This window comes from Euleptes europaea, chromosome 6, assembly GCF_029931775.1.
Source record: "Euleptes europaea isolate rEulEur1 chromosome 6, rEulEur1.hap1, whole genome shotgun sequence".
Lineage (NCBI taxonomy): Eukaryota > Metazoa > Chordata > Lepidosauria > Squamata > Sphaerodactylidae > Euleptes > Euleptes europaea.
In genome coordinates, this window is record NC_079317.1 from 5,509,088 (window position 1) to 5,534,271 (window position 25,184).

The 25,184-nt window shown below is 48.0% G+C and overlaps 1 protein-coding gene across 1 annotated transcript; it reads right to left on the bottom strand.

Annotated features, from left to right (window-relative positions):
* Positions 1-10,336: 10,336 nt before the first annotated feature.
* Positions 10,337-23,094, bottom strand: PTGER2 (prostaglandin E receptor 2). Its single transcript, XM_056851140.1, has 2 exons — positions 22,234-23,094; positions 10,337-10,576 (listed from the first exon to the last, which is right to left on the bottom strand). Exons 1-2 carry the CDS (start codon positions 23,092-23,094, stop codon positions 10,337-10,339), a joined length of 1,101 nt encoding a protein of 366 aa, XP_056707118.1.
* Positions 23,095-25,184: the final 2,090 nt, after the last annotated feature.

Below are 25,184 nucleotides of genomic sequence, written 5' to 3' on the forward strand. Positions count from 1 at the left end.
TTCCTGATCCAGACAAAACTCGTTGTCCAATTCCCAACATAAAGCCTTCCAAATAAGTTTCCCTGAAGAAAATGGCCACTTTGGCAATTGGACTCTATGTAGGGTTGCCAACCTCCAGGTAATTAGCAAATAAAAAATAGCAGAAAAACAAGCATTCAATAAATGCAAAGCATGTCTTTGTTCAATTTAGGCATATAGTTAACATACAATTATATAATCATTGTCTGTGCAATATTATGCAGGATAAATCATAAACAACTTGTAATTACAAATGTCTGAATCCCGTTCAAAGAGTCTTTGTGCGAATATCTCGCCAAACTTGCACCAAGGAGACGTGGATATACTCTCAATAACGTCCAGACTTGGTAGTGGAAATAGCAGGTATCTTCTGTTGCTGCTGTTTGGAGTATATTGACTCCTAAGTAGAACAAGTGGCAATAATAGATCACGTATATATAATACAGGGTACCGGATATTCCCTGTTTTGACCACTAGAGGGGGTGGTCTTTAGCTGCCAACTCAGGCTGTATAATAACACGCTCCTCTGTTGGGTGGGATCAATTGAAGAAAATGGCCACTTTGGCAATTGGACTCTATGTAGGGTTGCCAACCTCCAGGTAATAGCAGACTGCGATTACAACTGATCTCCTGTTGATAGAGATCAGTTCACCTGGAGAAAATGGCCACTTTGGCCATTGGACTCTATGGCATTGAAGTCCCTCCCCTCCCCAAACTCCGCCCTCCTCATGCTCCGCCCCAAAACCTCCCGCAGATGGCAAAGAGGGACCAGGCAACCCTAGGGCTCATTCATTCATTTCTACTTTAGCAGGTGGCAAAACGCCTGATAGTGAACAACACAAAGAGCTGAAGCAGGATGAACATTCAGGCCAGTGGAAACTTCTGTGCAGATAGGAAAGGGTGCACAAAGGTGGTGGCAGCTTTCCAGAGGAAAGACTAAAAAAAGGAGGGTGCTGGAAGCCAGGAGATTTGCAGGATCTCCATCAGGACCCCCACGGAGGCAGCCAAGTGGGAGAAAAGTGGCCTGGTTAAATAGGGGCAGCCAAGTGGCCCAGAGAAGACAGGAGCCGGGTCGGTATAAAGGGGAGAATGCGTCACAGCCTTCCTTTCGGCAATATTTGCTTAAGAGGTTTTCACTCTGTCTTTCCAATAAAAAAATGTCCCATCCGAAAATAAAAAACAGAGTAAAGCAACACGTCAGCTAGCTAACCCCACAACGCCATCACATAAAAACAGCAGCGCAATAGTAAAAACCATATGAAAAGCAATAAAACAATAACAGGGACCTGGCATGGCAGTGACACGGATCTAGAAGAAAAACATCTTTACCGCTGATTCCAGGATAAAGAATCCAGCTGCTAATCCAGGGGATCCATGCCCGTGGGCACCACAGTGCCCGCTGATGCCTTTCTTGGCACCTGCCCAGTGTCTTTAGAAAGTGGGTAGGCCCAAGTAGAACTGTTGCCCCAAAAGTCTTCTGGTTGGCCATTGGTTGTGCAGATTTTTATAAAATGTTGCGTTGGCAGCCGCTGCCCGCACAGCACAAGGTGTGTGCTGCGTGACTGAAGATAAGCTGTGGCAGCCTTTGTCTGGCTGGCTCCGCCTCCTATGTCAGCCATTTTGTGGCGGCCATTTTGTGGCTGCGCCCAGCACGCTGTGTCAGAATTCCAAAGCTGCCAGCTGGCTCAAAAAGGTTGGGGATCCCTGTGCTAATCAAAAGCCAAGTCTTACATAAGAGAAGCCGTGCTGGATCAGACCGAGGCCCATCCAGTCCAGCTGGCCAACACAGTGGCCAACTGGGTGCCTCTAGGAAGCCCACAAGCAAGACAGCTGCAGCAGCACCATCCTGCCTGTGTTCCAGTATAATAGGCATGCTCCTCTGATACCGGAAAGAATAGGTATGCATCATGACTAGTATTCATTTTGACTAGTAGCCATGGATAGCCCACTCCTCCATAAACATGTCCACTCCCCTCTTCAAGCCTTCCAAGTTGGCAGCCATCACCCCATCCTGGGGCAGGGAGTTCCACAATTTAACTATGCGTTGTGTGAAAAAATACTTCCTTTAATCTGTTTTGAATCTCTCACCCTCCAGCTTCAGCAGATGACCCCGTGTTCTAGTATTATGGGAGAGGGAGAAAAGCTTCTCCCTGTCCACTCTCTCTGTACCATGCATAATTTTATAAACTTCTAGCATGTCTCCCCTCAACTGCCTTCTTTCCAAGCTAAACAGCCCTAAGTGTTTTAACTGCTCCTCACAGGGCAGTTGCTCTAGCCCCCTGATCATTTCGGTTGCTCTTTTCTGCACCTTCTCATTTAGGTGTGGTGACCAGAACTGTACACCATATTCCAAGTGTGGTCTCACCATAGCCTTGTACAAGGGCAGTGTGATAGCAGCAGTTTTATTCTCTATTCCTTCTCTAATTATGGCCAGCATGGAATTTGCCTTTTTCACAGCAGCTGCACAATGTCAGGAGAGTATTCCTCTACCAGGGCCCCCTAGGCTGCCTGGTACACCATGTGAGGACTGGTGTGAATGCACAAGGAGAAGGCACTGTTGTGTAGCCAGAGACAAAATGGAAGTTTTCTGTCATCCATATTTGTGACAAACTCCTGAGCCGACTGGGCAAATTCAGGCTTCTCTGCCTGCCTCCCCTCAGGATTATGCCAGGTGCAACCTGGAACAATAAGACAGAAACACACCTTCTTCAGCGTTTGCTTAGCTTTCCCTCAGCCGATAAGGAAAGCCCAGTAATCTCTTCCGTAATTCAACCTCACTCAGGGAACCTGGAATCCTTACTCGGCATATCCAGATGTCCAAAAACTAGGGTTGCCAAGCCCCTCTTCGCCACTGGCGGGAGATATTTGGAGCGGAGCCTGAGGAGGGTGGGGTTTGGGGAGGGGAGGGACTCCAATGCCATAGAGTTCAATCGCCAAAGCGGCCATTTTTCTCCAGGTGATCTGATCTCAGTCGGCTGGAGATCAGTTGAATTAGCAGGAGATCTCCTGCTACTACCCGGCAGTTGGAACAATAGTACAAGGCTCAAACAATCAATTTGCAAAAACATGTATTGGACAATTACAACAGTGAAAGTGCAAAGAGTGTTGAAAACGAAAACTTATAAACTAAGCTAACAATTATAGTCTTAAAAGTTGATAGGTTCAAGTCAATAAATATGTTCAATTCATTAGATATATTTCAATATGAAGTCTATAAAAGTTCATGACTAGTATATCTTTCGCTTGCATGGAGGGAACGAAAGTCGGGAGGAGACGCGGAACGCCGTCCGGATGTCTTGCGTTTTCGCCGCCCCCGTGGGCGGCTTCTTCAGCTCTCCGTTCAAACCAAAAACAATACTTCTTCAATGTTCATTCAGCAAGGTTTTGCATGCAGGATTCAGACACAGATCTTTCTTGCTCCCAACAGGGTTGCTCAGTGAAAGCCCCTCCTTCCTGAGAAACATCTCCCCACATCTCGAAATCTATGGCAGAGCTTAATCAAAAAGCACCTAGGTATTGTTCCCATCTTCTGTCTTTTCTCACTAAAACGCCTAAACTAATCAAAGAGCAATCAAGCCTTTGTCCACCGATAATGTTTGGTCACAGGTGAAATCATAGTGCCTCAGGATAAATTTTGGGTATAAATATCTCCCCTCTCACCATGGCAGGACTACAGCTGAACATCAAGAAGACAAAAGTAATGACTAAAGGAGAATTACTCAACTTTAAGGGGGGCAATGAGGAAACTGAAATGGTTGAAGACTTTCTATTCCTTGGCTCCATCATCAACCAAAAGGGAGACTGCAACCAAGAGACTGGGAAGGGCAGCCATGAAGGAGCTAGAAAAGATTCTTAAGTGTAAGGCCACCAAGATCAAGTTAATTCATGCAATCATATTCCCTATTACTATGTATGGGTGTGAAAGTTGGTCAATGAGGAAAGCTTACAGGAAGAAAGTAGATTCCTTTGAAATGTGGAGGAGAATGTTACGGATTCTGTGGGCTGCCAAAAAAACAAATTAGTGGGTTCTAGATCAAATCAAGCCTGAACTGACCCTAGAAGCTAAAATGACCAAACTGAAGCTGTCGTACTTTGGTCACATTATGAGAAGACAAGAGTCACTGGGAAAGACCATCATGCTAGGAAAAGTTGAAGGCAGCAGGAAAAGAAGAAGACCCAACAAGAGATGGATGGACTCAATAAAGGAAACCACGGCCCCCAGTTTGCAAGACCTGAGCAAGGCTGTCAAAGATAGGACATTTTGGAGGACGTCAATTTATAGGGTCACCATGAGTTGGAAGCAACTTGACGGCTCTTCACACACACACACACCATGGCAGGGTGTGTGTTCAACCCTGCGTGCACCCCCACTTGCTTGTTTGTGGGCCCCGTTCTCTTTCCCTTCCAGCAGCTGCCATTTTGGACGTCGCTCTTCTAAGGTTCCTGTATCGGCTCTCCATCTGGGGCACTCGGCAACCTAACCTTCAGAGCTGATGCTGCTATTTATAGCGAACTTCAAATGACATCACCCGGGAGCCGTGGGGGTCACCCAGTTCCCCCTCGCAATCCAAAGCAGCCCTTCGTATTTCAACCGGCCGCAAGTTGACTGTTCAGTGTTCTTCCCCGCTGGCCCACCCACGCACATAAAGGCCAGCGTACATCCTGTGGATCTTGGCCAGCAGCCATCCCACACTCTCATTGACTTCGATGGCAAGCATGGATTCGCAAGACGACGCTTCGCCCAGAGCTTAATAGGAGCCAAAGTACATAATTGTAAAAAATTTTATAGTGCACAAAAATATACAATCCTCTGTATTGTTGATTATTTGCTAAACTTTACATCAGTTGATCTAGTAGCTGACATAAGTCGAAGTATTAAAAATGAAATGTTATATGGATAATTTTGTATGAGGGGGGATATACTATTATAGAATATAGTACTTTTGCTCATAGGAACGCAAAGGAAGATCTCGTTTTAGTTAGGTTTGGGATAACGTGCCACACAAATGTTTATGAAGTGTATAGTTATAGTACAATGTTACCTTCCCTGGGAGATCTGAAGAAGCTAAAGTTTCCCTTCTCTTAGCAGATTCCTCCCGGGAGATAACCACACAAGTAGCCAAATTTTGCCTTCTGTCTTGTGGGATGCGCAAACGGCTGACGGAAAATCTAACCCGATAGATGATCTTTCTTCCTCCTATTCAAATCATCTTTCCTAGAACCTTTAATAGTCTTACTATTTTAACCTAACATGTATTTTTTTTATCTAGAGCTGGTCTTGCATCGAAATAAACTTGATTTGATTTGATAGTACAATGTTGTGTGTGTGTGTTGTTACGTTTGCTAGGTTTGAAATAACAAACATTTAATTAAAATAAATATATAATCCTCCTGGCACTTAAAAAAATGATATTTTTATTCTCTCACATAGCCTGCGTTGATGCATGCTCGCTCAGAAGTAAATCCTACGGAGTTTGACGGAATGTACTACCAAGTAAGAATTATGAGCATTGCCGCTTTAAAACCAAAGGGAGAATAAACCTTTGAACGAGGAATATTCAAAAACCCCTTGGATCGTTCCGTTTTCTTTCCTTTTGGAATGGTCCTTCCCCCCCCCTCCCCAAACTTGACTTTGCAAATAGCCTGCTGCTATTTGTATTCCTGTAACCCAGGAGCCGTGCCATTAGCGGGGGCGGGAGTGGTAGGATTTAATTCTGTTTTGAAATCCAGGCAATTTTGCTTTCACTGTTTAAAAATACGAGAAACTTTTATGTGCGGAGTGTTTTCTCTCTCCCTGCTTCATGTTTTTGCAGAGAGTGAAAACATCCAGCAATTGCTCACTGAGAAAACTCTCAGGATACCGTTATTTATTTATAACACTTGTTAGCTGCCTTTCCTCCCTACAGCGTTCAAAGCAGCTTGCAGATAAAATTTAGAAATGAAATATGGATAAAATACATGAAATAGAATACATGAAATACATTTTAATAACCCTGAAATTTAAAATCACAATTTAGTACTGCTAGCCAGTTAAATCAAATGTGGTCCTCAATAAAACTGTCTACAACTGCCTCCTGAATATCGAAAGTGAGGGGGTCAGGCACATCTCCCTGGGGAGGTTGTTTCGTAATCACGGGGCTGCCACTGAAAAGGCCCTCTCTCGTGTGCCCACCAGATGAGCTTCTTTGATTGAAGGTCCCCTGAATACCAGGAGGGGGAGAGAAAAGAGGAGAGGAGAAAAGCAATGATTGCTGGACAGCCGTTGCTCGGGGACAGTTGTGTGCCACTGTAGCATCATGGTTAGTGCTGGACTAGGATCTGGAAGACCTGAGTTTGAATCCATACATAGCCATGAAGATCACTGATTGCCCTGGCCTGTGACCTTTCTTTCTTTCTTTCTTTCTTTCTTTCTTTCTTTCTTTCTTTCTTTCTTTCTTTCTTTCTTTCTTTCTTTCTTTCTTTCTTTCTTTCTTTCTTTCTTCCTTCCTTCCTTCCTTCCTTCCTTCCTTCCTTCCTTCCTTCCTTCCTTCCTTCCTCTTTCCTTTCCTTTCCTTTCCTTTCCTTCCTTCCTTTCTTTTTCTTTCTTTCTCTTTCTTTTTCTTTCTTTTTCTTTCTTTTTCTTTCTTTCCTCTTTCTTTCTTTCTTTCTTTCTTTCTTTCTTTCTTTCTTTCTTTTCTCTCTCTCTCTCAACAGGGTTGTTGTGAGAGTGAGATGGGTGAACTGTGTATTCAGCCTTGAGCTCCTTGGAGGAACAGTGGGATAAAAACGTCCTAGGGTAGGGGCCACATTCCTGACTTAGAATTCCCAGGCTAGTCCAATCTTGTCAGATGTCAGAAGCTAAGCAGGATTGGCCCAGGTTTATATTTGGATGGGAGACCACCCAAAAAATCCAGGGTTCCAACGCAGAGGCAGGCAATGGCAAACCACCATCTCTTGCTCTGACTTGGATGGCCCAGGCTAGCCCGATCTCATCAGGTCTAAGAAGCCAAGCAAGGTCAGTCCTAGTTAGTATTTGGATAGGAGACCACCAAGGAAGTCCAGGGTTGCTACGCAGAGGCCGGCGATGGCAAAACCACCTCTCTTTGTCTGACCTGACTTGGAAGGGCCAGGCTAGCCTGGTCTCATTGGATCTCACAAGCTCAACAGGGTCAGCCCTGATTAGTATTTGGATAGGAGACCACCAAGGAAGTCCAGGGTTGCTAAGCAGAGGCGGGCAATGGCAAAACCACCTCTGTGTCTCTTGCCCTGAAAACCCCATGGGGGGGTCAACATAAGTCGGTTGCAACTTGAGAGCACTTTCCACCACCACAGGGAGCAGAGATTTTTTCGTTTGCAAACTGGCAGTCCTATTTATGGACCAAGCAACGAGCACAGAAATTAAAAAATTCAGGCACAATTAAAGTTCTCAATGCAGCTCTTTATTTAATCTTTAATTTTATACTTTCTCAATTACATAAAAATACATAAAAAAGCAGCAAGTCTTTGTACATGGGTTACAGCCATACAGACAACGGTTAATTTCCCTGCAGCACATCTAGCAGGTCAAAGGTCCCAGCGCCAGGAACCATGTTATTGCAAGGATGGTTTTGCATTTGACCACGTCACCACAGGGCTCAGTCACACTTTGTGCAAAAACACACACCTGAGCACACATCAAATTTGTGCCCAAAGATGACCAAGCCCAAATTCCATGCCAAGAAAAGCTGGATTTTGCAATTGGTACAAGCTGCAAATTATAAATTATTCACATATAAAACATGCAAAATGTTTTTTTCTTCTGCTCAGTACGGGGGACGGCAAAGAAACATGAAGGGAACACGAGAAGAAAAATACGTGGAATGTTAAAGGAAAAAAACACAAATGTATTCTTCTCAGCAACGTGTCTTAAATAGTATCTAATTGTTCCTGTCCCATTTAAAACAATATGCAACTTTGTATAAAAATAATATCTTACATTTTTCAACAACTACAACCATAGTGCTCACTTGTATTTCCAATTTGTCAAGCGTTGTAACATTTTAAAGGAATATTGTCGAAGGCTTTCACGGTCAGAGTTCATGGGACAGGAAAGAAAATACCAAGACCACGGTCACACAGTCCGGATAACCTACAAGAACCCATTTTAAAGGAAGTTCACATGAACACACATGGTCTTCCTTATACTGAATCAGACTCTTGAAGGGCACGTCCACACAGCCCAAATAATGCACTTTCAATCCATTCAATGCACTTTGAAGGTGGATTTTACTGTGTGAACTGGCAAGATCCACTTGCAAACTATCGTTAAGGTGCAGTGTGCATTATTTGGGCTGTGTGAAAGTGCCCTTAGTTCATCAAGATGAGTATTGCCTACTCTGACTGGTAGCAGCTCTTCAGGGTCTCAAGTAGAGGTCTTTCACATCACCTCCTGCCTGGTCCTTTTAAACTGGAGAGGCTGAGGATTGAACCTGGGACCTTCTGCATGCCAAGCAGAGGCTGTTCCACTGAACCACAGCCCCAACGTTATATAGAAAAAGATACAAACTTTGTTTTGCCTGATCAGGCAAAAGGCCTGTTTAGTCCAGCAATCTATTTACAGCAGCCTTTGAAAACCCGGGGTATGAAGGAGGTGGCTCACCCCATTTGTCCCCAATCCCTGGTATTGAAAGGTATACTGCCTCTGAACATGGAGGTTTCATTTAGCTAGCCATCATTTCACATCCATCGGTAGAAGCTCAAATCCCTGAAACGCCACCTCGTCCCTGTTTTTCCATTCACAAAACTGGAGAACACGTATTTATACTTTGGATGTCACAGGGATATTTTGTCTCTTCATACCAGCTGCTTTTAGCAGCATCTTCAAGAAGGCGTTTATGGGGAGCGGATCCCAGTCATTGGGGTGCACAAAAGGGTATGAATCTACTGGCTACTTTGTGCCTAATTTGTGTCGGTAAACAATTCTTACGCAGTCTGCCTCTAAAAGCATCTCCTGTCCCAATTTGGAATTCAAACTTCTGTCTAGACATTAGGAAGAATTTTCTAGCAGTTAGAGCGGTTCCTCAGTGGAACAGGCTTCCTCGGGAGGTGGTGAGCTCTCCTTCCCTGGAGGTTTTTAAGCAGAGACTAGATGTCCACCTGAGGCAGATCACCAGATCTTCTGGGCATGGAGTAGGGGTCACTGGGTGTGTGTGTGGGAGGTAGTTGTGAATTTCCTGCATTCTGCAGGAGGTTGGACTAGATGACCCTGGTGGTCCCTTCCAACTCTGTGATTCTGTGATTCTATGGGAATTGAGGAGGTCAAGATTGGCTAGAGTGGAATTAAAAATGCAGCTCGTCTGGAGTTGGTCCGCAGCATTTTTCAGCCCCACAACAGTTGCACGTCCTTCATGGTGCTGCAAAGGATCATGGGACAGGGTATAAAAACCAACTGGGATGCTCATGCAGTAACCCCCTTCCGCCCACCCCCTGGCTTCCATGCAGACAGCCCTGCTGAGAATGGAAAGGGGTTCATTTCAGTGCCGGACAGCAGAGTAAGTTCGTTGAAAATGCCAGAAACAACTGTGGATTTGGTCCCTCGGGAAACTCATCAAATCTAGTTCTACGTCTGCAACCACAGCAATGGAGGGAGGGGGGAGGCCCCAACGCCTCTGACACCTGACAAAAATACCCAGGCGAGTTACCAATCCACCACGAGTCCAGTGTGCATCTCGAGGCTTGTGCTGATCTCAAGACTCAAGAGACAGATGCTGTCTTGGGGGGGGGGGGCGCCTTTGACCCCTGAATGTTGTACAGAAAGCCAGCCTGGTGTAGTGGTTAAAGCATCGAATTAGGATCTGGGAGATCCAGGTTTGAATCCCTGCTCTGCCATGGAAACTTGCTGGGTGACCCTGGGCCAGTCGCAGACTTTCAGCCTAGCCTTCCCCACAGGGTTGTTGTGGGGGTAAAACAGGAGAACGATGTAAGCCGTTTTGGGTCCCCACTGGGACCCAAATGAAGTAAGAGCAGACCTCCTGCGAGTCTCAGAGTTCTTCTTCGGGAAGATGCATTCTCTTTTTCTCTCTCCACAATGGGGATTTCATATAACAGTTCCAGCTGTTCAGCAAGATGCTATTCCATGAGGAGGAGTCACTTCAGCAACATCCCCCCCTCCAAGATACATGGGATTAACACAGTGCAGCATATATGGAAACGGGCTGCTACCCTATTCAATACGTGGCAGGCCTCTCCATCGGACAGCCCAAAATTCCAGTTGGGTTTCCACGTCTCACAGTCTCTCGGTGACCTCGAGGAGCTATTTATACCCGGGCTTCCAAATGCCCTCTCGCGAAAACATGTTGCGCTACTCTTTGTAGACCTCGATTGGTGTGCTGGGCTCCGGCCTGTTGACGGAAGGGCTGCTGTTTCGTGGCTTCCGCGGGATCCGGCAGCACAGCGCGGATCGTATGAGCCGCAGGACGGGAGGCCGGAGAATGGTGAAAATCCAGGGGTCGATGATGGAGTTGATAGACAGGAAGCGCAGGGCCCGCAGATCTTCCCTGTAATCCCCGTCCCCGGTAAATCTGTTCAGGAAGACACGGATCTGGAAAGGATAACAAGATAACATTTGTTTATTCATTCATTCATTCATTCATTCAAGCATTTATACCCTGCCTTCTCTCGGTGTAGTGGTTTGGCCAGCGTGGCGTAATGGTTAAGAGTGGTGGTTTGGAGCAGTGGATCTGGAGAGCCGGGTTTGAATCCCCACTCCTCCACAAGAGCGGCGGAGGCTAATCTGATGAACTGGATTTGTTTCCCCACTCCTCCACATGAAGCCAGCTAGGTGACCTTGGGCTAGTCACACTCTCTCAGCCCCACCTACCTCACAGGGTGTCTGCTGTGGTGGGGGGAAGGGAAGGTGATTGTAAGCTGGTTTGATTCTCCCTTAAGTGGTAGATAAAGTCAGCATATAAAAACCAACTCTGCTTCTTCTAGTTCAAGGCAGCTTACAACAATACTTATTTATGCTGGGTGTTCAGATACAACAACCCTGCAGGCAGGCCAGTATAATGTTTTTTTGTTAGTTCAGGGGTCCCCAACTTTTTTAGCCTGTGGGCACCTTTGGAATCCTGACACAGGGTGGTTGGGCACAACCACAAAGTGGCTGCTGCAAAAGGTGGAGCCAACCACACAATGTCAAGGAGTCATGCACAACTCTAATAGTACTTTTTCAACATTTCAGGCAGAAGCTCTGTTTAACGGGATGCCTTTGTAAATGAAGTTACTGTTCAAACATTTTCTTGCATACATATTGCTTCACTGCATGACTGAAGGTTAGAGAGCCAGCATGGCGTAGTGGTTAAGAGCGGCAGAGTCTGATCTGGAGAACCAGGTTTGATTTCCCACTCCTCACATAAAGCCTGCTAGGTGACCTTGTGCTACTCACAGTTCTCTCCGCACTCTCTCAGCCCCATCTATCACACAAGGTGTCTGTTGTGGGGAGGGGAAAAGTGATTGTAAACCACTTTGAGACTCCCTAAATGTAGAGAAAAGCAGGGTATAAAAACAAACTCTTCTTCTTCATCACCTTAGTCCTGTGGTGGAAGCTGCTGCTGAAACACCTTTTTAAAAATCTGCACAGCCAATCAGAAGAAAAGCCGCCCCAGGTCCCACCCACTGGCAGGAGGAAGGAAAGGGTCTGCAGGTGCCATGGTACCTGTGGACATCAGGTTGGGGACCCTTGATCTAGTTAATGGAATTCCTATCTGGCGTGGTGGTTCAGGTGTCAGACTGGGACCTGGGAAACCCGGGTTCGAATCCCCACTCTGCCACGGAAGCTTACTGGGTGACCTTAGGCCAGTCACACACTCTCAGCCTCGACCCTGGCAAGTACTTGGATGGGAGACCTCCAAGGAATACCAGGGGCATGATGCGGAGGCAGGCAATGGCAAACCACCTCTGAACATATCTTGCCTTGAAAACCCTAAGGGGTCACCATAAGTCAGCTGTGACTTGACGGCAAAAAAAAAAAAAAATCTGGTCTTTCTACAATCATCTGCAGTCAAAGTGGATCCAGCAGGGATCCAGACATCCCGGCTGAATCCTGCCTTGTTCCACTGCGCTACTTCTTACACAGCAGAGGCAACAAAACTAGGATTTGTTGAGGATCTGAGGGATCTTTCACAACTGCCAGCCAAGTCCTGGATTTACAAAATGACTGTCGCTAGATACCAGCTGCAGATGGCTTCTCTAGAAGTATCTTTTGAGGAATGGGATGCAGGGGCTCAAAGAGGGAGAAAGGAAAAGAGGGAAAAGGCCAGCAAACAGGAAAGGGAGGCTGACACTGGCGGGCGAAACAGCAAATACAAATTTACCTCCGAGCGTGAGCCAGACCCTCAACGACTTCCTGTGTTTTGCTCAACCCCTATAAAGGACCTTTCGCCTTTCACCGCCATCCGATTAAATCAACAGCAACCTCAGGAATCCAGCAAAAAGGCTTCCTGAGTCAGAAGCCGTACGTAAGACTTCGCAGCGCCTTCGTCGAAGGCCCCGGCAGATGCTCCGCGTTCTAAGGGGGGCTGGGTCCTCCCAGGGAGACTGTCTCGGCATTCATACCCCGCTGCTTACATCTGCGGCTTCTTTCCGAGTTCTGTTTACCTCCCAGCTTGGGAAAGTCCTAACAACCCTTGCTGGGAAAGGGATCCTGTAAAATATGCTTGGGAGCCGCGCTTCCCTCTCCTTGCTTTCCGTCTGCCGGTCAGAGAAGGGGAAGCGTGTGAGGGTTTAGAAATCTGCACGCTGGGCCAGATTCAGGCTGATGGGAGCCAGGCCAGCATGCGAAAGCTCCCGAGAGGGTAATAATTCACTCCCCCCCCCTTGATACACACAGCTTCCAGATGGATGTAACCGTGCAAGATAACCCTTGACTCATTATAGATCTTTTCTGGGTAACCTCTGCTCCATTTTAACACCAGCAAAGTGTGGGCTAGAGTCAAAACAGGTTTTATTTCTTTATTTATGTTATTTATAGTCCGCCTTTCTCACAGGGACTCAAGGTGGATTACAAAGAGTGAGCCAAAACAATCAACAAAACAAGACATTTAATAGACTATGCATTGGGATCTTAGAAGACTGGAACCAGTTGGAAGTCTAAAAGATAGAACTGAAGCATAGCTTAAGTATTAAGATGTCTAGGGTTGCCAACCTCCAGGTACTAGCCGGAGATCACCTGCTATTACAACGGAACTCCAGCCGATAGAGATCAGTTCGCCTGGAGAAAATGGCTGCTTTGGACATTGGACTCTACGGCACTGAAGTCCCTCCCCTCCCCAAACCCCGCCCTCTTCAAGCTCCACCCCAAAAACCTCCCGCTGGTAGTGTAAGTCTCTGTGTAAGGTTGCACAGGGGCCTTGAAGAAGAACAGAGTTGCCGGATCCCTCTTGTGCATGTGGGTGGGCCTCTCTTATGCTGAGGGTCTATGGTTGAGTGGAAGAGCATCTGCTTGGCAGGCAGAAGGTCCCAGGTTCAATCCCCGGCATCTCCAGCTAAAAGGACCAGGGAGCAGGTAATCTGAAAGACCCCTGCCTGAGACTTAGGAGAACAGCTACCATCTGAGTAGACAAATACTGACTTCGATGGGCCAAGGGTCTGTTTCAGTAGAAGGCAGCTTCAAGTGTCCATAATGGCTGGGCATGTTGAGAAAACATGTCCAGCGCAATATGCAATTGACTGCGGGCTGATGGGGGAATCATAGAGTTGGAAGGGACCACCAGGATCATCAAGTCCAACCCCCTACACAATGCAGGAAATTCACAACTACCCCCCCACACCCCTAGTGACCAGAAGATAGCCAAGATGCCCTCCCTCTCATCATCTGCCTAAGGTCACAGAATCAGCATTGCTGACAGATGGCCATCTAACCTCTTCTTAAAAACCTCCAGGGAAGGAGAGCTTACCACCTCCCAAGGAAGCCTGTTCCACTGAGGAACCGCTCTGACTGTTAGAAAATTCTTCCTAATGTCTAGACAGAAACTCTTTTGATTTAATTTCGACCCGTTGGTTCTGGTCTGACCTTCTTGGGCAACAGAAAACAACTCAGCACCATCCTCTATATGACAGCCCTTCAAGTACTTGAAGATGGTTATCATATCCCCTCTCAGTCTTCTCCTCTTCAGGCTAAACATACCCAGCTCCTTCAACCTTTCCTCATAGGGCTGGGTCTCCAGACCCCTCACCATCTTTGTTGCCCTCCTCTGGACACATTCCAGCTTGTCTACATCCTTCTTAAATTGTGGTGCCCAAAACTGAACACAGTACTCTAGTTGAGGTCTAACCAGAGCAGAGTAAAGCAATACCATCACTTTGCGTGATCTGGATACTATACTTCTGTTGATGCAGCCCAAGATTGTGCTTGCATTTTTAGCTACTGCATCACACTGCTGACTCATGTTCAATGTTTGGTCTACTGAGACCCCAAGATCCTTTTCACACACACTACTGCTCAGACAAGTCTCCCCTATCCTATAATTATGCATTTGATTTTTCCTACCTAATGCAGAATGTTACATTTGTCTTTGTTGAAGTGCATTTTATTAGTTCTAGCCCACTTCTCCAGCCTGTCAAGATCATCCTGCATCTTGGCTCTGTCTTCTACCGTATTTGCTACCCCTCCCAATTTAGTATCATCTGCAAATTTAATACTCTATTCCTTCATCCAAATCACTTATAAAGATGTTGAACAACACAGGGTCCAGCACAGATCCCTGAGGAACTCCACTAGTCACTTCTTTCCAAGTGGATGAGGAACCATTAACTAGCACTCTTTGGGTACGATCTGTCAACCAGTTGAAGATCCACCTAACAATAATAGGATCTAAACCACATTTTCTAGGAGCCACGGACTCTGTGACTCTCCCTAGGACACAAGCAGACAGACCTGACCCTATTCAGATAATTAGTCAGATGATGATACTTTTCTTTGTCTCGGGGAGCATTAGAACAGCAAAGGGTTCAGGCAACGTTGTCACTTCTCTCCATTTGGGATTTGAATGTAAACACCCACAACTGCCCAGAATGCTCAGTGGTATCACAAACGCCTCTCCTGCATTGACTCTAATCAGATGTAGGGTTGCCAATGGCAGCATCAGAGGGTAGACTCCATGGAATCATATCCCTGTTGAGTTTCCATCCTTCCCCCAACTCTCCCTTTCCCAGGCTCTGTTCCCCCACATCTCCAGGGATTTCCCAAGCTGGACCCGACACCATGATCCACGCAAAATAATGCAAAGGAAGAAGAGTTGGTTTTTATATGCTGACTTTCTCTACCACTTAAGGAAGAATCAAACTGGCTTACAATCACCTTCCCTTCCCCTCCCCACAACAGACACCCTGTGAGGTGGGTGGGGCTGAGAGAGCTGTGACTAGCCCAAGGTCACCCAGCTGGCTTCATGTGGAGGAGTGGGGAAACCATCCTGGTTCACCAGATTAGCCTCCACCACTCATGTGGAGGAGATCAGAGTCTGAGAAGCGATTGCAACACCCCTTGGGAAGGCCAGTGTTTTGAGGAGAGGCATCCACTTACATAAGGCTACCCAGTGAAACGAGGAGGGAACCCTGGGGCTGTGGATTTCCCAGGTCAGGGGTGGTGCGCGACAAAATTGGCTCTCGGTCCATGGGAACGGCTGGCTGAACCACAGGGGGACTGCCTCGGGTCAGCCAGGAGGTTTTCACTGTGTTGGAACGGACAAGGAATTTTTAAGTAAATAAATACGTCTGATATCAGGGGTCTCACCAAGGCCAACTAGGCGAACCATGGCCATTTTGAAAGGGAAAAGCAGCCAGGGAGAGAGATCAGATTGGGGTTAGATTCAAGTCCAGGAGCACGTTAGAGACCAACGAGATTTTCGGGTAGGAACTTTTGAGAATCAAAGCTCTCTTTGTTAGATAAGAACGTAAGAACATAAGAAAGGCCCTGCTGGATCAGACCAAGGCCCACCAAGTCCAGCAGTCTGTTCACTCAGTGGCCAACCAGGTGCCTCTAGGAAGCCACAAACAAGACGACTGCAGCATTATCCTGCCTGAGTTTCACAGCACCTAATATAACAGGCCTGCTCCTCTGATCCTGGAGAGAATAGGTATGCATCACAACCAGTATCCATTTGGACTAGTAGCCATGAATACCCTATCTTCCATGAACAGAACATGCCCACTCCCTTCTTAAAGCCTTCCAAGTTGGCAGCCATCACCACATCCTGGGGCAGGGAGTTCCACAGTTTAACTATGTGTTAAACTTTGACTCTCAGAAGCTCATACTCTGAAAATTTTGTTGGTCTCTTAGGTGCTACTGGATTCAAATCTAGCTGTTCTGCTGTAGACCAAACTATCTTCACAAATGGAGGTTGTAATGCTGAGATTGTAATCTTCCCCCACTCCTGCAAATACTGTCTTTGGAGAAGGCCAATTAAATTGGCCTCACAGGGGGAAAGCTGCCCCCATCCTAGCACTGTGATCTTGATTCCCCTCACTCCCAGCTACATTTAACTTTTTAAACAAAAAGCTAATCACAGATTTCTGGCATGCTCTCTATTTTGGCCCTGAAACTGCTCTGTGAGAGAAGAAAGTTCCCATCTGAATAAGGAAACTGCATCAAAAAGTTCACCTCGACGAACATCGCGATTGTGCATGCCCATCTCCATCACAGCGGTCAGGGATGGTTGGTGCCTTTTGGGTCCTGATCCACAATTTGTAAACCACCAATTCTGGGACTAATACACCCTGCTGAGGACAAACACTTGGCATGCATGAAGCGATGTAGGATTTACAGAGGTAAAGTTACGGTCTAATGAACATAAGAACTAAAAAAAAAGCCCTGCTGGATCAGACCAGTGGTCCATCTAGTCCAGCATCCTGTCTTACGCAGCGGCCAACCAGTTCCTCTGGGGCTGATGGTGAGACAACAGCACTGACATAGGCAGGACCTTTGTAGGGCAGACAAACGCGCACCTTTCCTTCCAGAAGGTGTGATAACATTCTTGGGCAGGGTTCTTTCCAGAAAGATCAGAGGAAAGCAGGTTTCGGAAAGACGGTACTAAGGCTGGTGAAAACCTGGAAAGAGGATGATTACAGAGCCTAATGAAGAGTTCTGGAGCACTCGAAAGCTTGCCCACTGTTTTGTATTGTTTTGGTCAGCCATAATAAGAGAAGGAGAAGGAGAAGGAGAAGAAGAGTTGGTTTTTATACCCCGCTTTTCTCTACTTTTAAGGAATCTGAAAGCAGCTTACAATCTCCTTCCTCTCCCCACAACAGACACCTTGCGAGGTAGGTGGGGCTGAGAGAGTTCAGAGAGAACTGTGACCGGCCCAAGGTCACCCAGCAGGCTTCATGTGTAGGAGTGGAGAAACCGTCCCAGTTCTCCAGATTAGAGCCTGACCGCTCTTAACCGCTACACCACACAGGTTCTCAAGACATCATATCGCTTTTGTTTTGCTTTGGACCAATGTGGCTATTGGTAGCCTCTTATTTTCTCTGGCTGTGGGCAGTGTTTTAATTTTTGCTGGTTCGTTTTGTTGTGCCCTGGCTCACCAGCTTTTATGAGTTAGCAGGATTTGCCGCCACTATTTTAATCATAATACTGTTGTTACTGGCTTGTTTGCTATTATGAATAATGTCAGAATCTCTGGTTAGAGGGCAGGATATATTTTAAACAAAGAAATAAAATAAATGGTGGGAATTTCTTCCTCTACGGGCCAACCTATCCCCAGTGGAAGAGATCCATGATTAGGATTTCCCATGAGATTTTATTTTAAAAAACAAAGCTAATTCAAATCTCCCAGGAGGCTACTGGAGAAAGACTGGCAGTGGTGGGAAATCTAATCCTTTCTTCTTATGACTCTTACTATTCTTTCCAGGATCAGAGGAGCATGCGAAATATATTAGGTGCTGTGGAACACAGGCTGGACAATGCTTGGGGGCTTCCTAGAGGCACCTGGTTGGCCATTGTGTGAACAGACTGATGGACATGATGGGCCTTGGTCTGATCCAGCAGGGCCTTCCTTATGTTCTAATGACTCAACCCCACCAAAGATCCTCTGAAGGTGGAGAAAAGTGCCAGATTGAAAACACAGCCAAGTTTACATTCTGCACTGAAACAATACAAATTCTGCACCAAGAAAAGCCGGATTCTGCGAAACAGAGAAACTACTCTAATGCTAGGATGGAAGAGAGGGGATTTGAACCTGGGTCTTCCAGATCTTATTCCAACCACTACACTGCGCTGTCTGTCTGAATATTGGGATGATAACGCTGAACAGCTGCAATGAATGCCACAGGGTTATGAAGTGCTTTGAAAACAAGAAAAGCGATAGAAGTCTGGACTACTCTCCGTATCTGACGAAGGGACCTTTGACTCTAGAAAGCTCATACCCCGAAAATATTGTTGGCTTCTAAGGTGCTGCTGGACTCTAACCTGGCTCTTCTATCCTGATGACAGTTGCTCTCATTCACGTACGCAATCGGGTTTCTGTCACTAAAAGGTCCCAAACGCCCAGACTCCCGAAAGGACTGCTTGGTTACCCTTTCCCAGCAATCTGTTGCCGGCTCTCCAGATTTTCCGTCTCAGGCTCTCTGCCTGTGACGAAGCCGGATGGGGAAAAGGTGTGGCACGGCAGATGTCGAAATCCTCTCAAGATGTGTCTGGGGGTCTCTGCATGCCCGTGCAAAGCAGGAGGGAGCGGTTGTAAAAGGACCCCGTTTCCTCTATCCCCCTGGGCTTTCCCCATCATTCTGGGGGACTACCCCCTGCTGCTTGCTAAGGAGTACCTTTGGCTTGCAGAGAAGCACCCGTATTCGGGGCTACAGACCAAACAACCCCGTTTTACACCAATCCAGAGCAGAAGAACAGCAGGACTTGGGGAGCTGTTTAACCCTTTCCCCACAGGCTGTTTCTCCCCTGCTCAAAGTCTCCCCTGGCTGCTTTTCACCCTGCTGGGGAAAAGATTCGGGTTAAAAGATTCGGGGAAAGATTCGGGTTAAAAGATTGGGGGAAACAGCTGGAGTGCCACCGTGGTGTGGACTCTAATCTGGGGAACCGGGTTCAATTCCCCACTTCTCCACATGAAGTCTGCTGGGTGACCTTGGGCCAGTCACAGTTCTCTCTGAACTCTCTCAGCCCATGGGGAGGCAGGCAACGGAGAACCACCCTCAAACATCTCTTGCCTTGAAAACCCTACAGGGTCACCATAAGTCAGCTGTGACTTGACGGCACTTTCACACACACACACACACACACACACAACAGCTGGAAGGGGAATGGTTTTGGGAAAAACAGCCAGTGGGGACAGCGTTCCTTACCTAACTGCAGCTTTCAATAGCTGGTTTTCCTTCTTTAATGCAACAAGGATGAAAGTCAGAGCTGAAGGACATCCTATGTTTAACACACAGGTTTGCCAGGCCATGCTTGGCAGCCAGAGGGATGTTATGGAGTGGGGACCTGGGGGGCATGATGTCACATGTGCCATTATGTCACTTCCAGTGAAAACTTAGAAGTGTCATGGAGTAGCTCTAGTAATCATGGGAAACTCTGTGGTGAAACCATAAAGTTTATGGCGATTCCTAGAGCTACCTTCCACCACTTCCAGATTTTCTTGTTGCCTGGGGGCAGGGGATCCCCTGTCCTGACTGGGGGACTAGCAAGCATATTGACACCTGACTACCATGAGAACTCAGAGTCAGATGAGTTCCCCCAGGGTGACCCAGTTTTCCAGAAGGTAGGGCCCTGATTCAGATCAGGACTGCAGAGCAAGGGGAAGAGGGGCTCCTGCCTTCCCTTGTTCTGTTTTCTGACCCAAACTGATCCAAGGGAAGGGGCATGATATTTGGCCTGCTGGCCTATGCACTTATGGGCTACATGTGCCAATGGGGCAAACAGCCCCCCTGGGCCATTTCAGGGAGGGAAATGATGACGGGGGGGAGAGAACACCACATTCCTGATCCGAATCAGAGCGCTCACAATCAAGAACTGAGTTCCCACAGGGCTGCAAGTGCTGTGGGAGTCCCTTGTCAATTGTAACATGTACATTGGTACTTACACAAAACTCTCAGCGAAGTGTAGTTTTACCTCCCCCCCCCAAAAAAATAATAGGAGAGAAAGAACACAAAATATTGTCGAAGGCTTTCACGGTCAGAGTTCATCGGTTCTTGTAGGCTATCCGGGCTGTGTGACCGTGGTCTTGGTATTTTCTTTCCTGATGTTTCGCCACAGCTGCTGGCGAAACGTCAGGAAAGAAAATACCAAGACCACGGTCACACAGCCCGGATAGCCTACAAGAACCAAAGAACACAAACCTCAGCAGGGGTTAGAACTGCAGAATGAGACAGTGGATCAAATCATATAGCAGAGATCAGAAAAACAAGGAAGAAAGCAGCTGAAAACGCAACTAAGGAAATACCAACAGCCCCGCCTCAGCAGTCCAACGGCAGTCCTTCAATCCAGCGTCACATTTCCCAGCGTTCCTAGCCACCGGCTTCTGAGACACCCATAAGCCCATCACACGAATGCGGGATCCCCGCTTGTTCCATTCCCCAGCATCTGGTACACAGAGGTTGGCTGACTCTGAACATGGAGGTTCAACATAGCCCTCCGGTCTAATGGATGCCTCATCCATCCATCTGCCTCTTCCCCTCCCCCATCTCTCTGATATGAGCCTCCATGATCAGAGCCAGTAAACCTCTGAATAGCAGGGTCAGGAAGCAACATCAGGGAAAGGCCTCAGCCTCTATGCTTTGCCATGGCCCTCCAGAGTAACTGGTTGGCCACTGTGTGAGACAGGTTGCTGGACAGTTCGACCACTGGTCTGATCCAGCAGGGATCTTATGTTCTTAAGATGTAGAATGGTTCTAGCGCTGAAAGGTACCTGTTTGGCAGTCCTACACAATATCCCTTCTTCCATTTTATCATCACAACAACCCTATGAGGTAGGTTAAGGTTGAAAGGATCACTCAGTGATAGGGTTGCCAACCTCCAGGTACTAGCTGGGGATCTATGACTGGATCTCCCATTCCGCTGTGAAAAAACATGGTGATCCCAAGTATAGATTGATGAGCTGGGAAAGGGGGAGTTGATCTCCCCTCAGTACTGTTCCCCCTAGTGAATACAGTCACCCCAGGCTGCTTTAAGCCTCGATGGGAGGAGAAACTGGAAGAAGACACAATATATGTAGCTGCATTTCCCCCCTGCTAGGACTAAAAGCAACCTCAGGCAGTGGGGCCAGCTGAATCATTGTCCTGCAAAAAGTATCAAAGACAAAGTATCAGGACAATGATTCAGCTCAAACCCAACCCCCTTTCTGACTATGTATTACTCTTCCTACACCCTTGACACTGAGAGACACTGTCCTTCAGTGTTACTCCTCTGAAGATGCCGGCCACAGCTGCTGGCGAAACGTCAGGAAAGAAAATACCAAGACCACGGTCACACAGCCCGGATAACCTACAAGAACCAATGAACTCTGACCATGGAAGCCTTCGACAATATTAAGATAGAAATTGGTTCTTGTAGGTTATCCGGGCTGTGTGACCGTGGTCTTGGAATTTTCTTTCCTGACGTTTCGCCAGCAGCTGTGGCTGGCATCTTCAGAGGAGTAACACTGAAGGACAGTGTCTCTCAGTGTCAAGTGTCAAGATAGAAATTGTTTATATTATACATGATGTGAATGGAATGCTACAACTGAATGTGAATTACTTTGAAAAATAATAAAACCTTAAAAAAAGGGGGAAAAAGAGCCCCCCCCCTCCAGAGCATCCATGTTCTCCATGGGCAATGAACTCTGACTGTGAAAGCCTTCGACAATATTAAGATAGAAATTGTTTATATTGTACATTATGTGAATGGAATGCTACAACTGAATATGAATTAGTTTGAAAAATAATAAAAACTTTAAAAAAGAAAAAAAAGAGCCCCCCCCCTCCAGAGCATCCATGTTCTCCATGGGCAATGACTGTGAAAGCCTTCGACCATATTAAGATAGAAATTGTTTATATTGTACATTATGTGAATGGAATGCTACAACTGAATATGAATTAGTTTGAAAAATAATAAAAACTTTAAAAAAGAAAAGAAAAAAGGAACCCCCCCCCCTCCAGAGCATCCATGTTCTCCATGGGAGCTGATCTCTGTTGTCTGGAGAGGAGCCGTAATTCGGGGGGGGTGTCCCCAGGTGCCCCCCGGAGGCGGGCCGCCCTCCCGCGGCCCCCGGGACGACTCACGGTGAAGGGCAGGGAGCAGACGGCGAAGGCCAGGGTCATGATGGCCAGCAGGATGAGGTGGTCGAGCTCCTGGGCCACGGAGAGGGCCCGTCGGGCGGGGGGCGGTCGGGGCGCGGGCGAGGGCGGCCCCAGGGCGGCGGCGGCGGCGCTGGCCAGCCGTCGGGCGCGGCGGGCGCGCCGCTGCATGCGGAGCAGGCTGAGGCCGGCGCTGAGGTTGCAGAGGAGGACGGCGGCGATGAGGAGCAGGAGCAGGGCGGCGTAGAGGAGGGCGAAGGCGGCGTCGGGCCGCGCGGCCGGGGCGCGCGTCTGGATGAAGCACCAGGTGCCCGGGCAGTGCTGGACGTAGCGGCCGAAGCCCAGCAGGGGCAGGGCGCAGAAGAGGGCGCACAGGGCGTAGAAGGCGGGCAGGAGGAGGGCGGCGCGCCGGCCGTCGAGCAGGCGGCGGTAGAGGTAGGGGGCGCCCAGGGCCAGGCTGCGCTCCAGCGCCATGGCGCCCAGGCAGCCCACCGTGGCCAGCGCGAAGAAGCTCATGGCGAAGGCGAAGTAGGGGCACAGCCGCCCGCCGGCGCCCAGCGCCAGCAGCGCCCGCCCGCGCCCGTAGGCCGCCAGCACCACCGGGCTGGTCAGGCAGGTGCCCAGCAGGTCGGTCAGCACCAGCGCCGTCACCAGCCCGTGGAAGGGCGACGCGCCGCCCGGCGGGGCCCCACGCCGCCGCCGCCGCCGGCGCCCGGCCCGCAGCAGCAGCCCCAGCGCCGCCACGTTGCCCAGCACGCCGGCCGCGAACATGACGGCCGCGATGGCCGGGGACTGCCCCGACGGCAGCCGCTCCAGCGCCTCGCAGCCGCCGCCCGCCTCGCCCATCCCGCCCCACACTGGCGGGCCGCGCCGTCCGGCGGGACTCCAGGCAGGGAGGCAGGGAGGGAGGGGGCGGACACCCCGCCTCCCCCACCCCACCCCCCGCTGCTGGCTGGCGCTCCGACGGCTCCCCGTGGGCCGCGGCTGGTGGCGGAGCGACGGCGGGGCTCCCGCGGGGCGGGGGGCGGGAAGAGAGCCAGCGCGGGGGAGCCAGGACGGTTCTGGGGCGAAAACGCCCGGGCGCTGGAGCCGCCTTCCTTCCCTGTTCCAGCCAGGATCCAGCCGGGATCGAACGCACGGACGTTCTTCGAACGTTCGAAGAACGTTCGAAGAACGTTCGTGCGTTCGATCCTGGCTGGAACGTTCGAAGAACGTTCGTGCGTTCGATCCTGGCTGGATCCTGGCTGGAACAGGGAAGGAAGGAGGCTCCAGCGCCCGTGCGTTTTCGCCCCATGGCTCAGATCCGGGAGGACCAGGGGCGAATCCCCACCCCCCTCCCAGGGAAACGGGCTGGGCGACCTCGGGCCGGGCACTCGCTCTCAGCCTCGCCTACCTTACAGGGTTGCTGTGAGCATCGCACGGGGGAGAGGAAACCACAGATGCCGCCCTGAGGCCATTTCTGCATGGTCGATTTATTTATTTATTATTTTTTTAATTGAAACACATACAATTTCAACATTATCATCTTCAAAGTTTCATAAATTAACAGCTTCAATCTAATCAGCCTAATCTATATTAACATTTCTTGACTTCCCCTCTCCCCTCCTCTATCAGTTTAATATCTATATAATCCCCTCTGTATTTTTTTTAATTCATTATAATACATATAATACATTTCCATAAATTACATATATGCTTTAATTAGTAAGTACTTCATCCTTTCTACTTTAATCAATTGAATTAGATTAAATCATAACCTTTAACCTTTCCCATATTTAATTCATTTTCACAATATGTTATCCATGCCTCCCATTCTCTCCCATATTCTTCATTGTCTTTTTGATTTACTAAAGCAGTAAGTTTAGTCATTTCTGCTAGTTCAAACATTTTATTTATCCAGTCATTTTTGTCTGGTATCTCAGATGTTTTCCATTTAGCTGCATAGAACTGCATGGTCGATTTTGATGCTCGCTCAAAGCTCTTTTTTTTAAATGCAACTTTAAAAATGCCTTTTCACGGTCCGACGCAAAAGTAGAAGATCCACTCCCCCATCTTGCCTGCTCCTTTGTTCCTGTTTTCATAGCCATTAGCATATGCATAGCTAACGCGCCTCTGTTGGTTGGCATTGTTCCTTGAGGGGGATTCTTCTGGGCAAACACAAAGGCTTGCTTTAAATGGGCTCTTTAGGAATGCGGAGCAGGTCTGCGCCGGCTTCACAGTCACTTCCGGAATGACAGTTCAGCATGCAAAATTTAAAAAATATATATGGGGGGCAATTCAGTCTGGAACGCTCTGCTAATTACCATGCAAAAATGAGTTTCTTGGAGAGAAAGACCTGATGTGAAAGACCTCTGTTTAAGATTCTGGAGAACCGCTGCCAGTCTGAGTGGACAATACCTCCCTTGATGGACTGATGCTCTGATTCAGTATAAAACAGTGTGAAATACAAACCAGAAACACAATACACCATGATTTAGAAAAAAACACATTAACAATTATGTACTACACTGAAGACTGAACAAGTAACAAACAGATATCTACAAGAATTGCAAAATGCGGCCAAATAGTAAATAGCCAAAATGCTACGCAGAGGCAGGCAATGGCATATCACCTCTGTTTGTCTGACCTGACCAGGATGGCCAGGATGGTAGGTTAGCCTGGTTTCTTCAGATCTCGGAAGCTAAGCAGGGTTGGCCCTGGTTAGTACTTGGATGGGAGACCACCAAGGAAGTCCAGGGTCACTACACAAAAGAAGGTAACTGCAACCCCCCTCTGAATGTCTCTTGTCTTTAAAACCCTACAGGGTTGCCATGTCAGATACGACTTGATGGCAAAAAAGGGAAGGAGATGGGATATTTTTCTCCAAGTCACTTGGCAACCCTAATTGTGCCGTGATTTTGGGGGGGGGGCTAGATCTGAGACGCCACCCAGAGTAT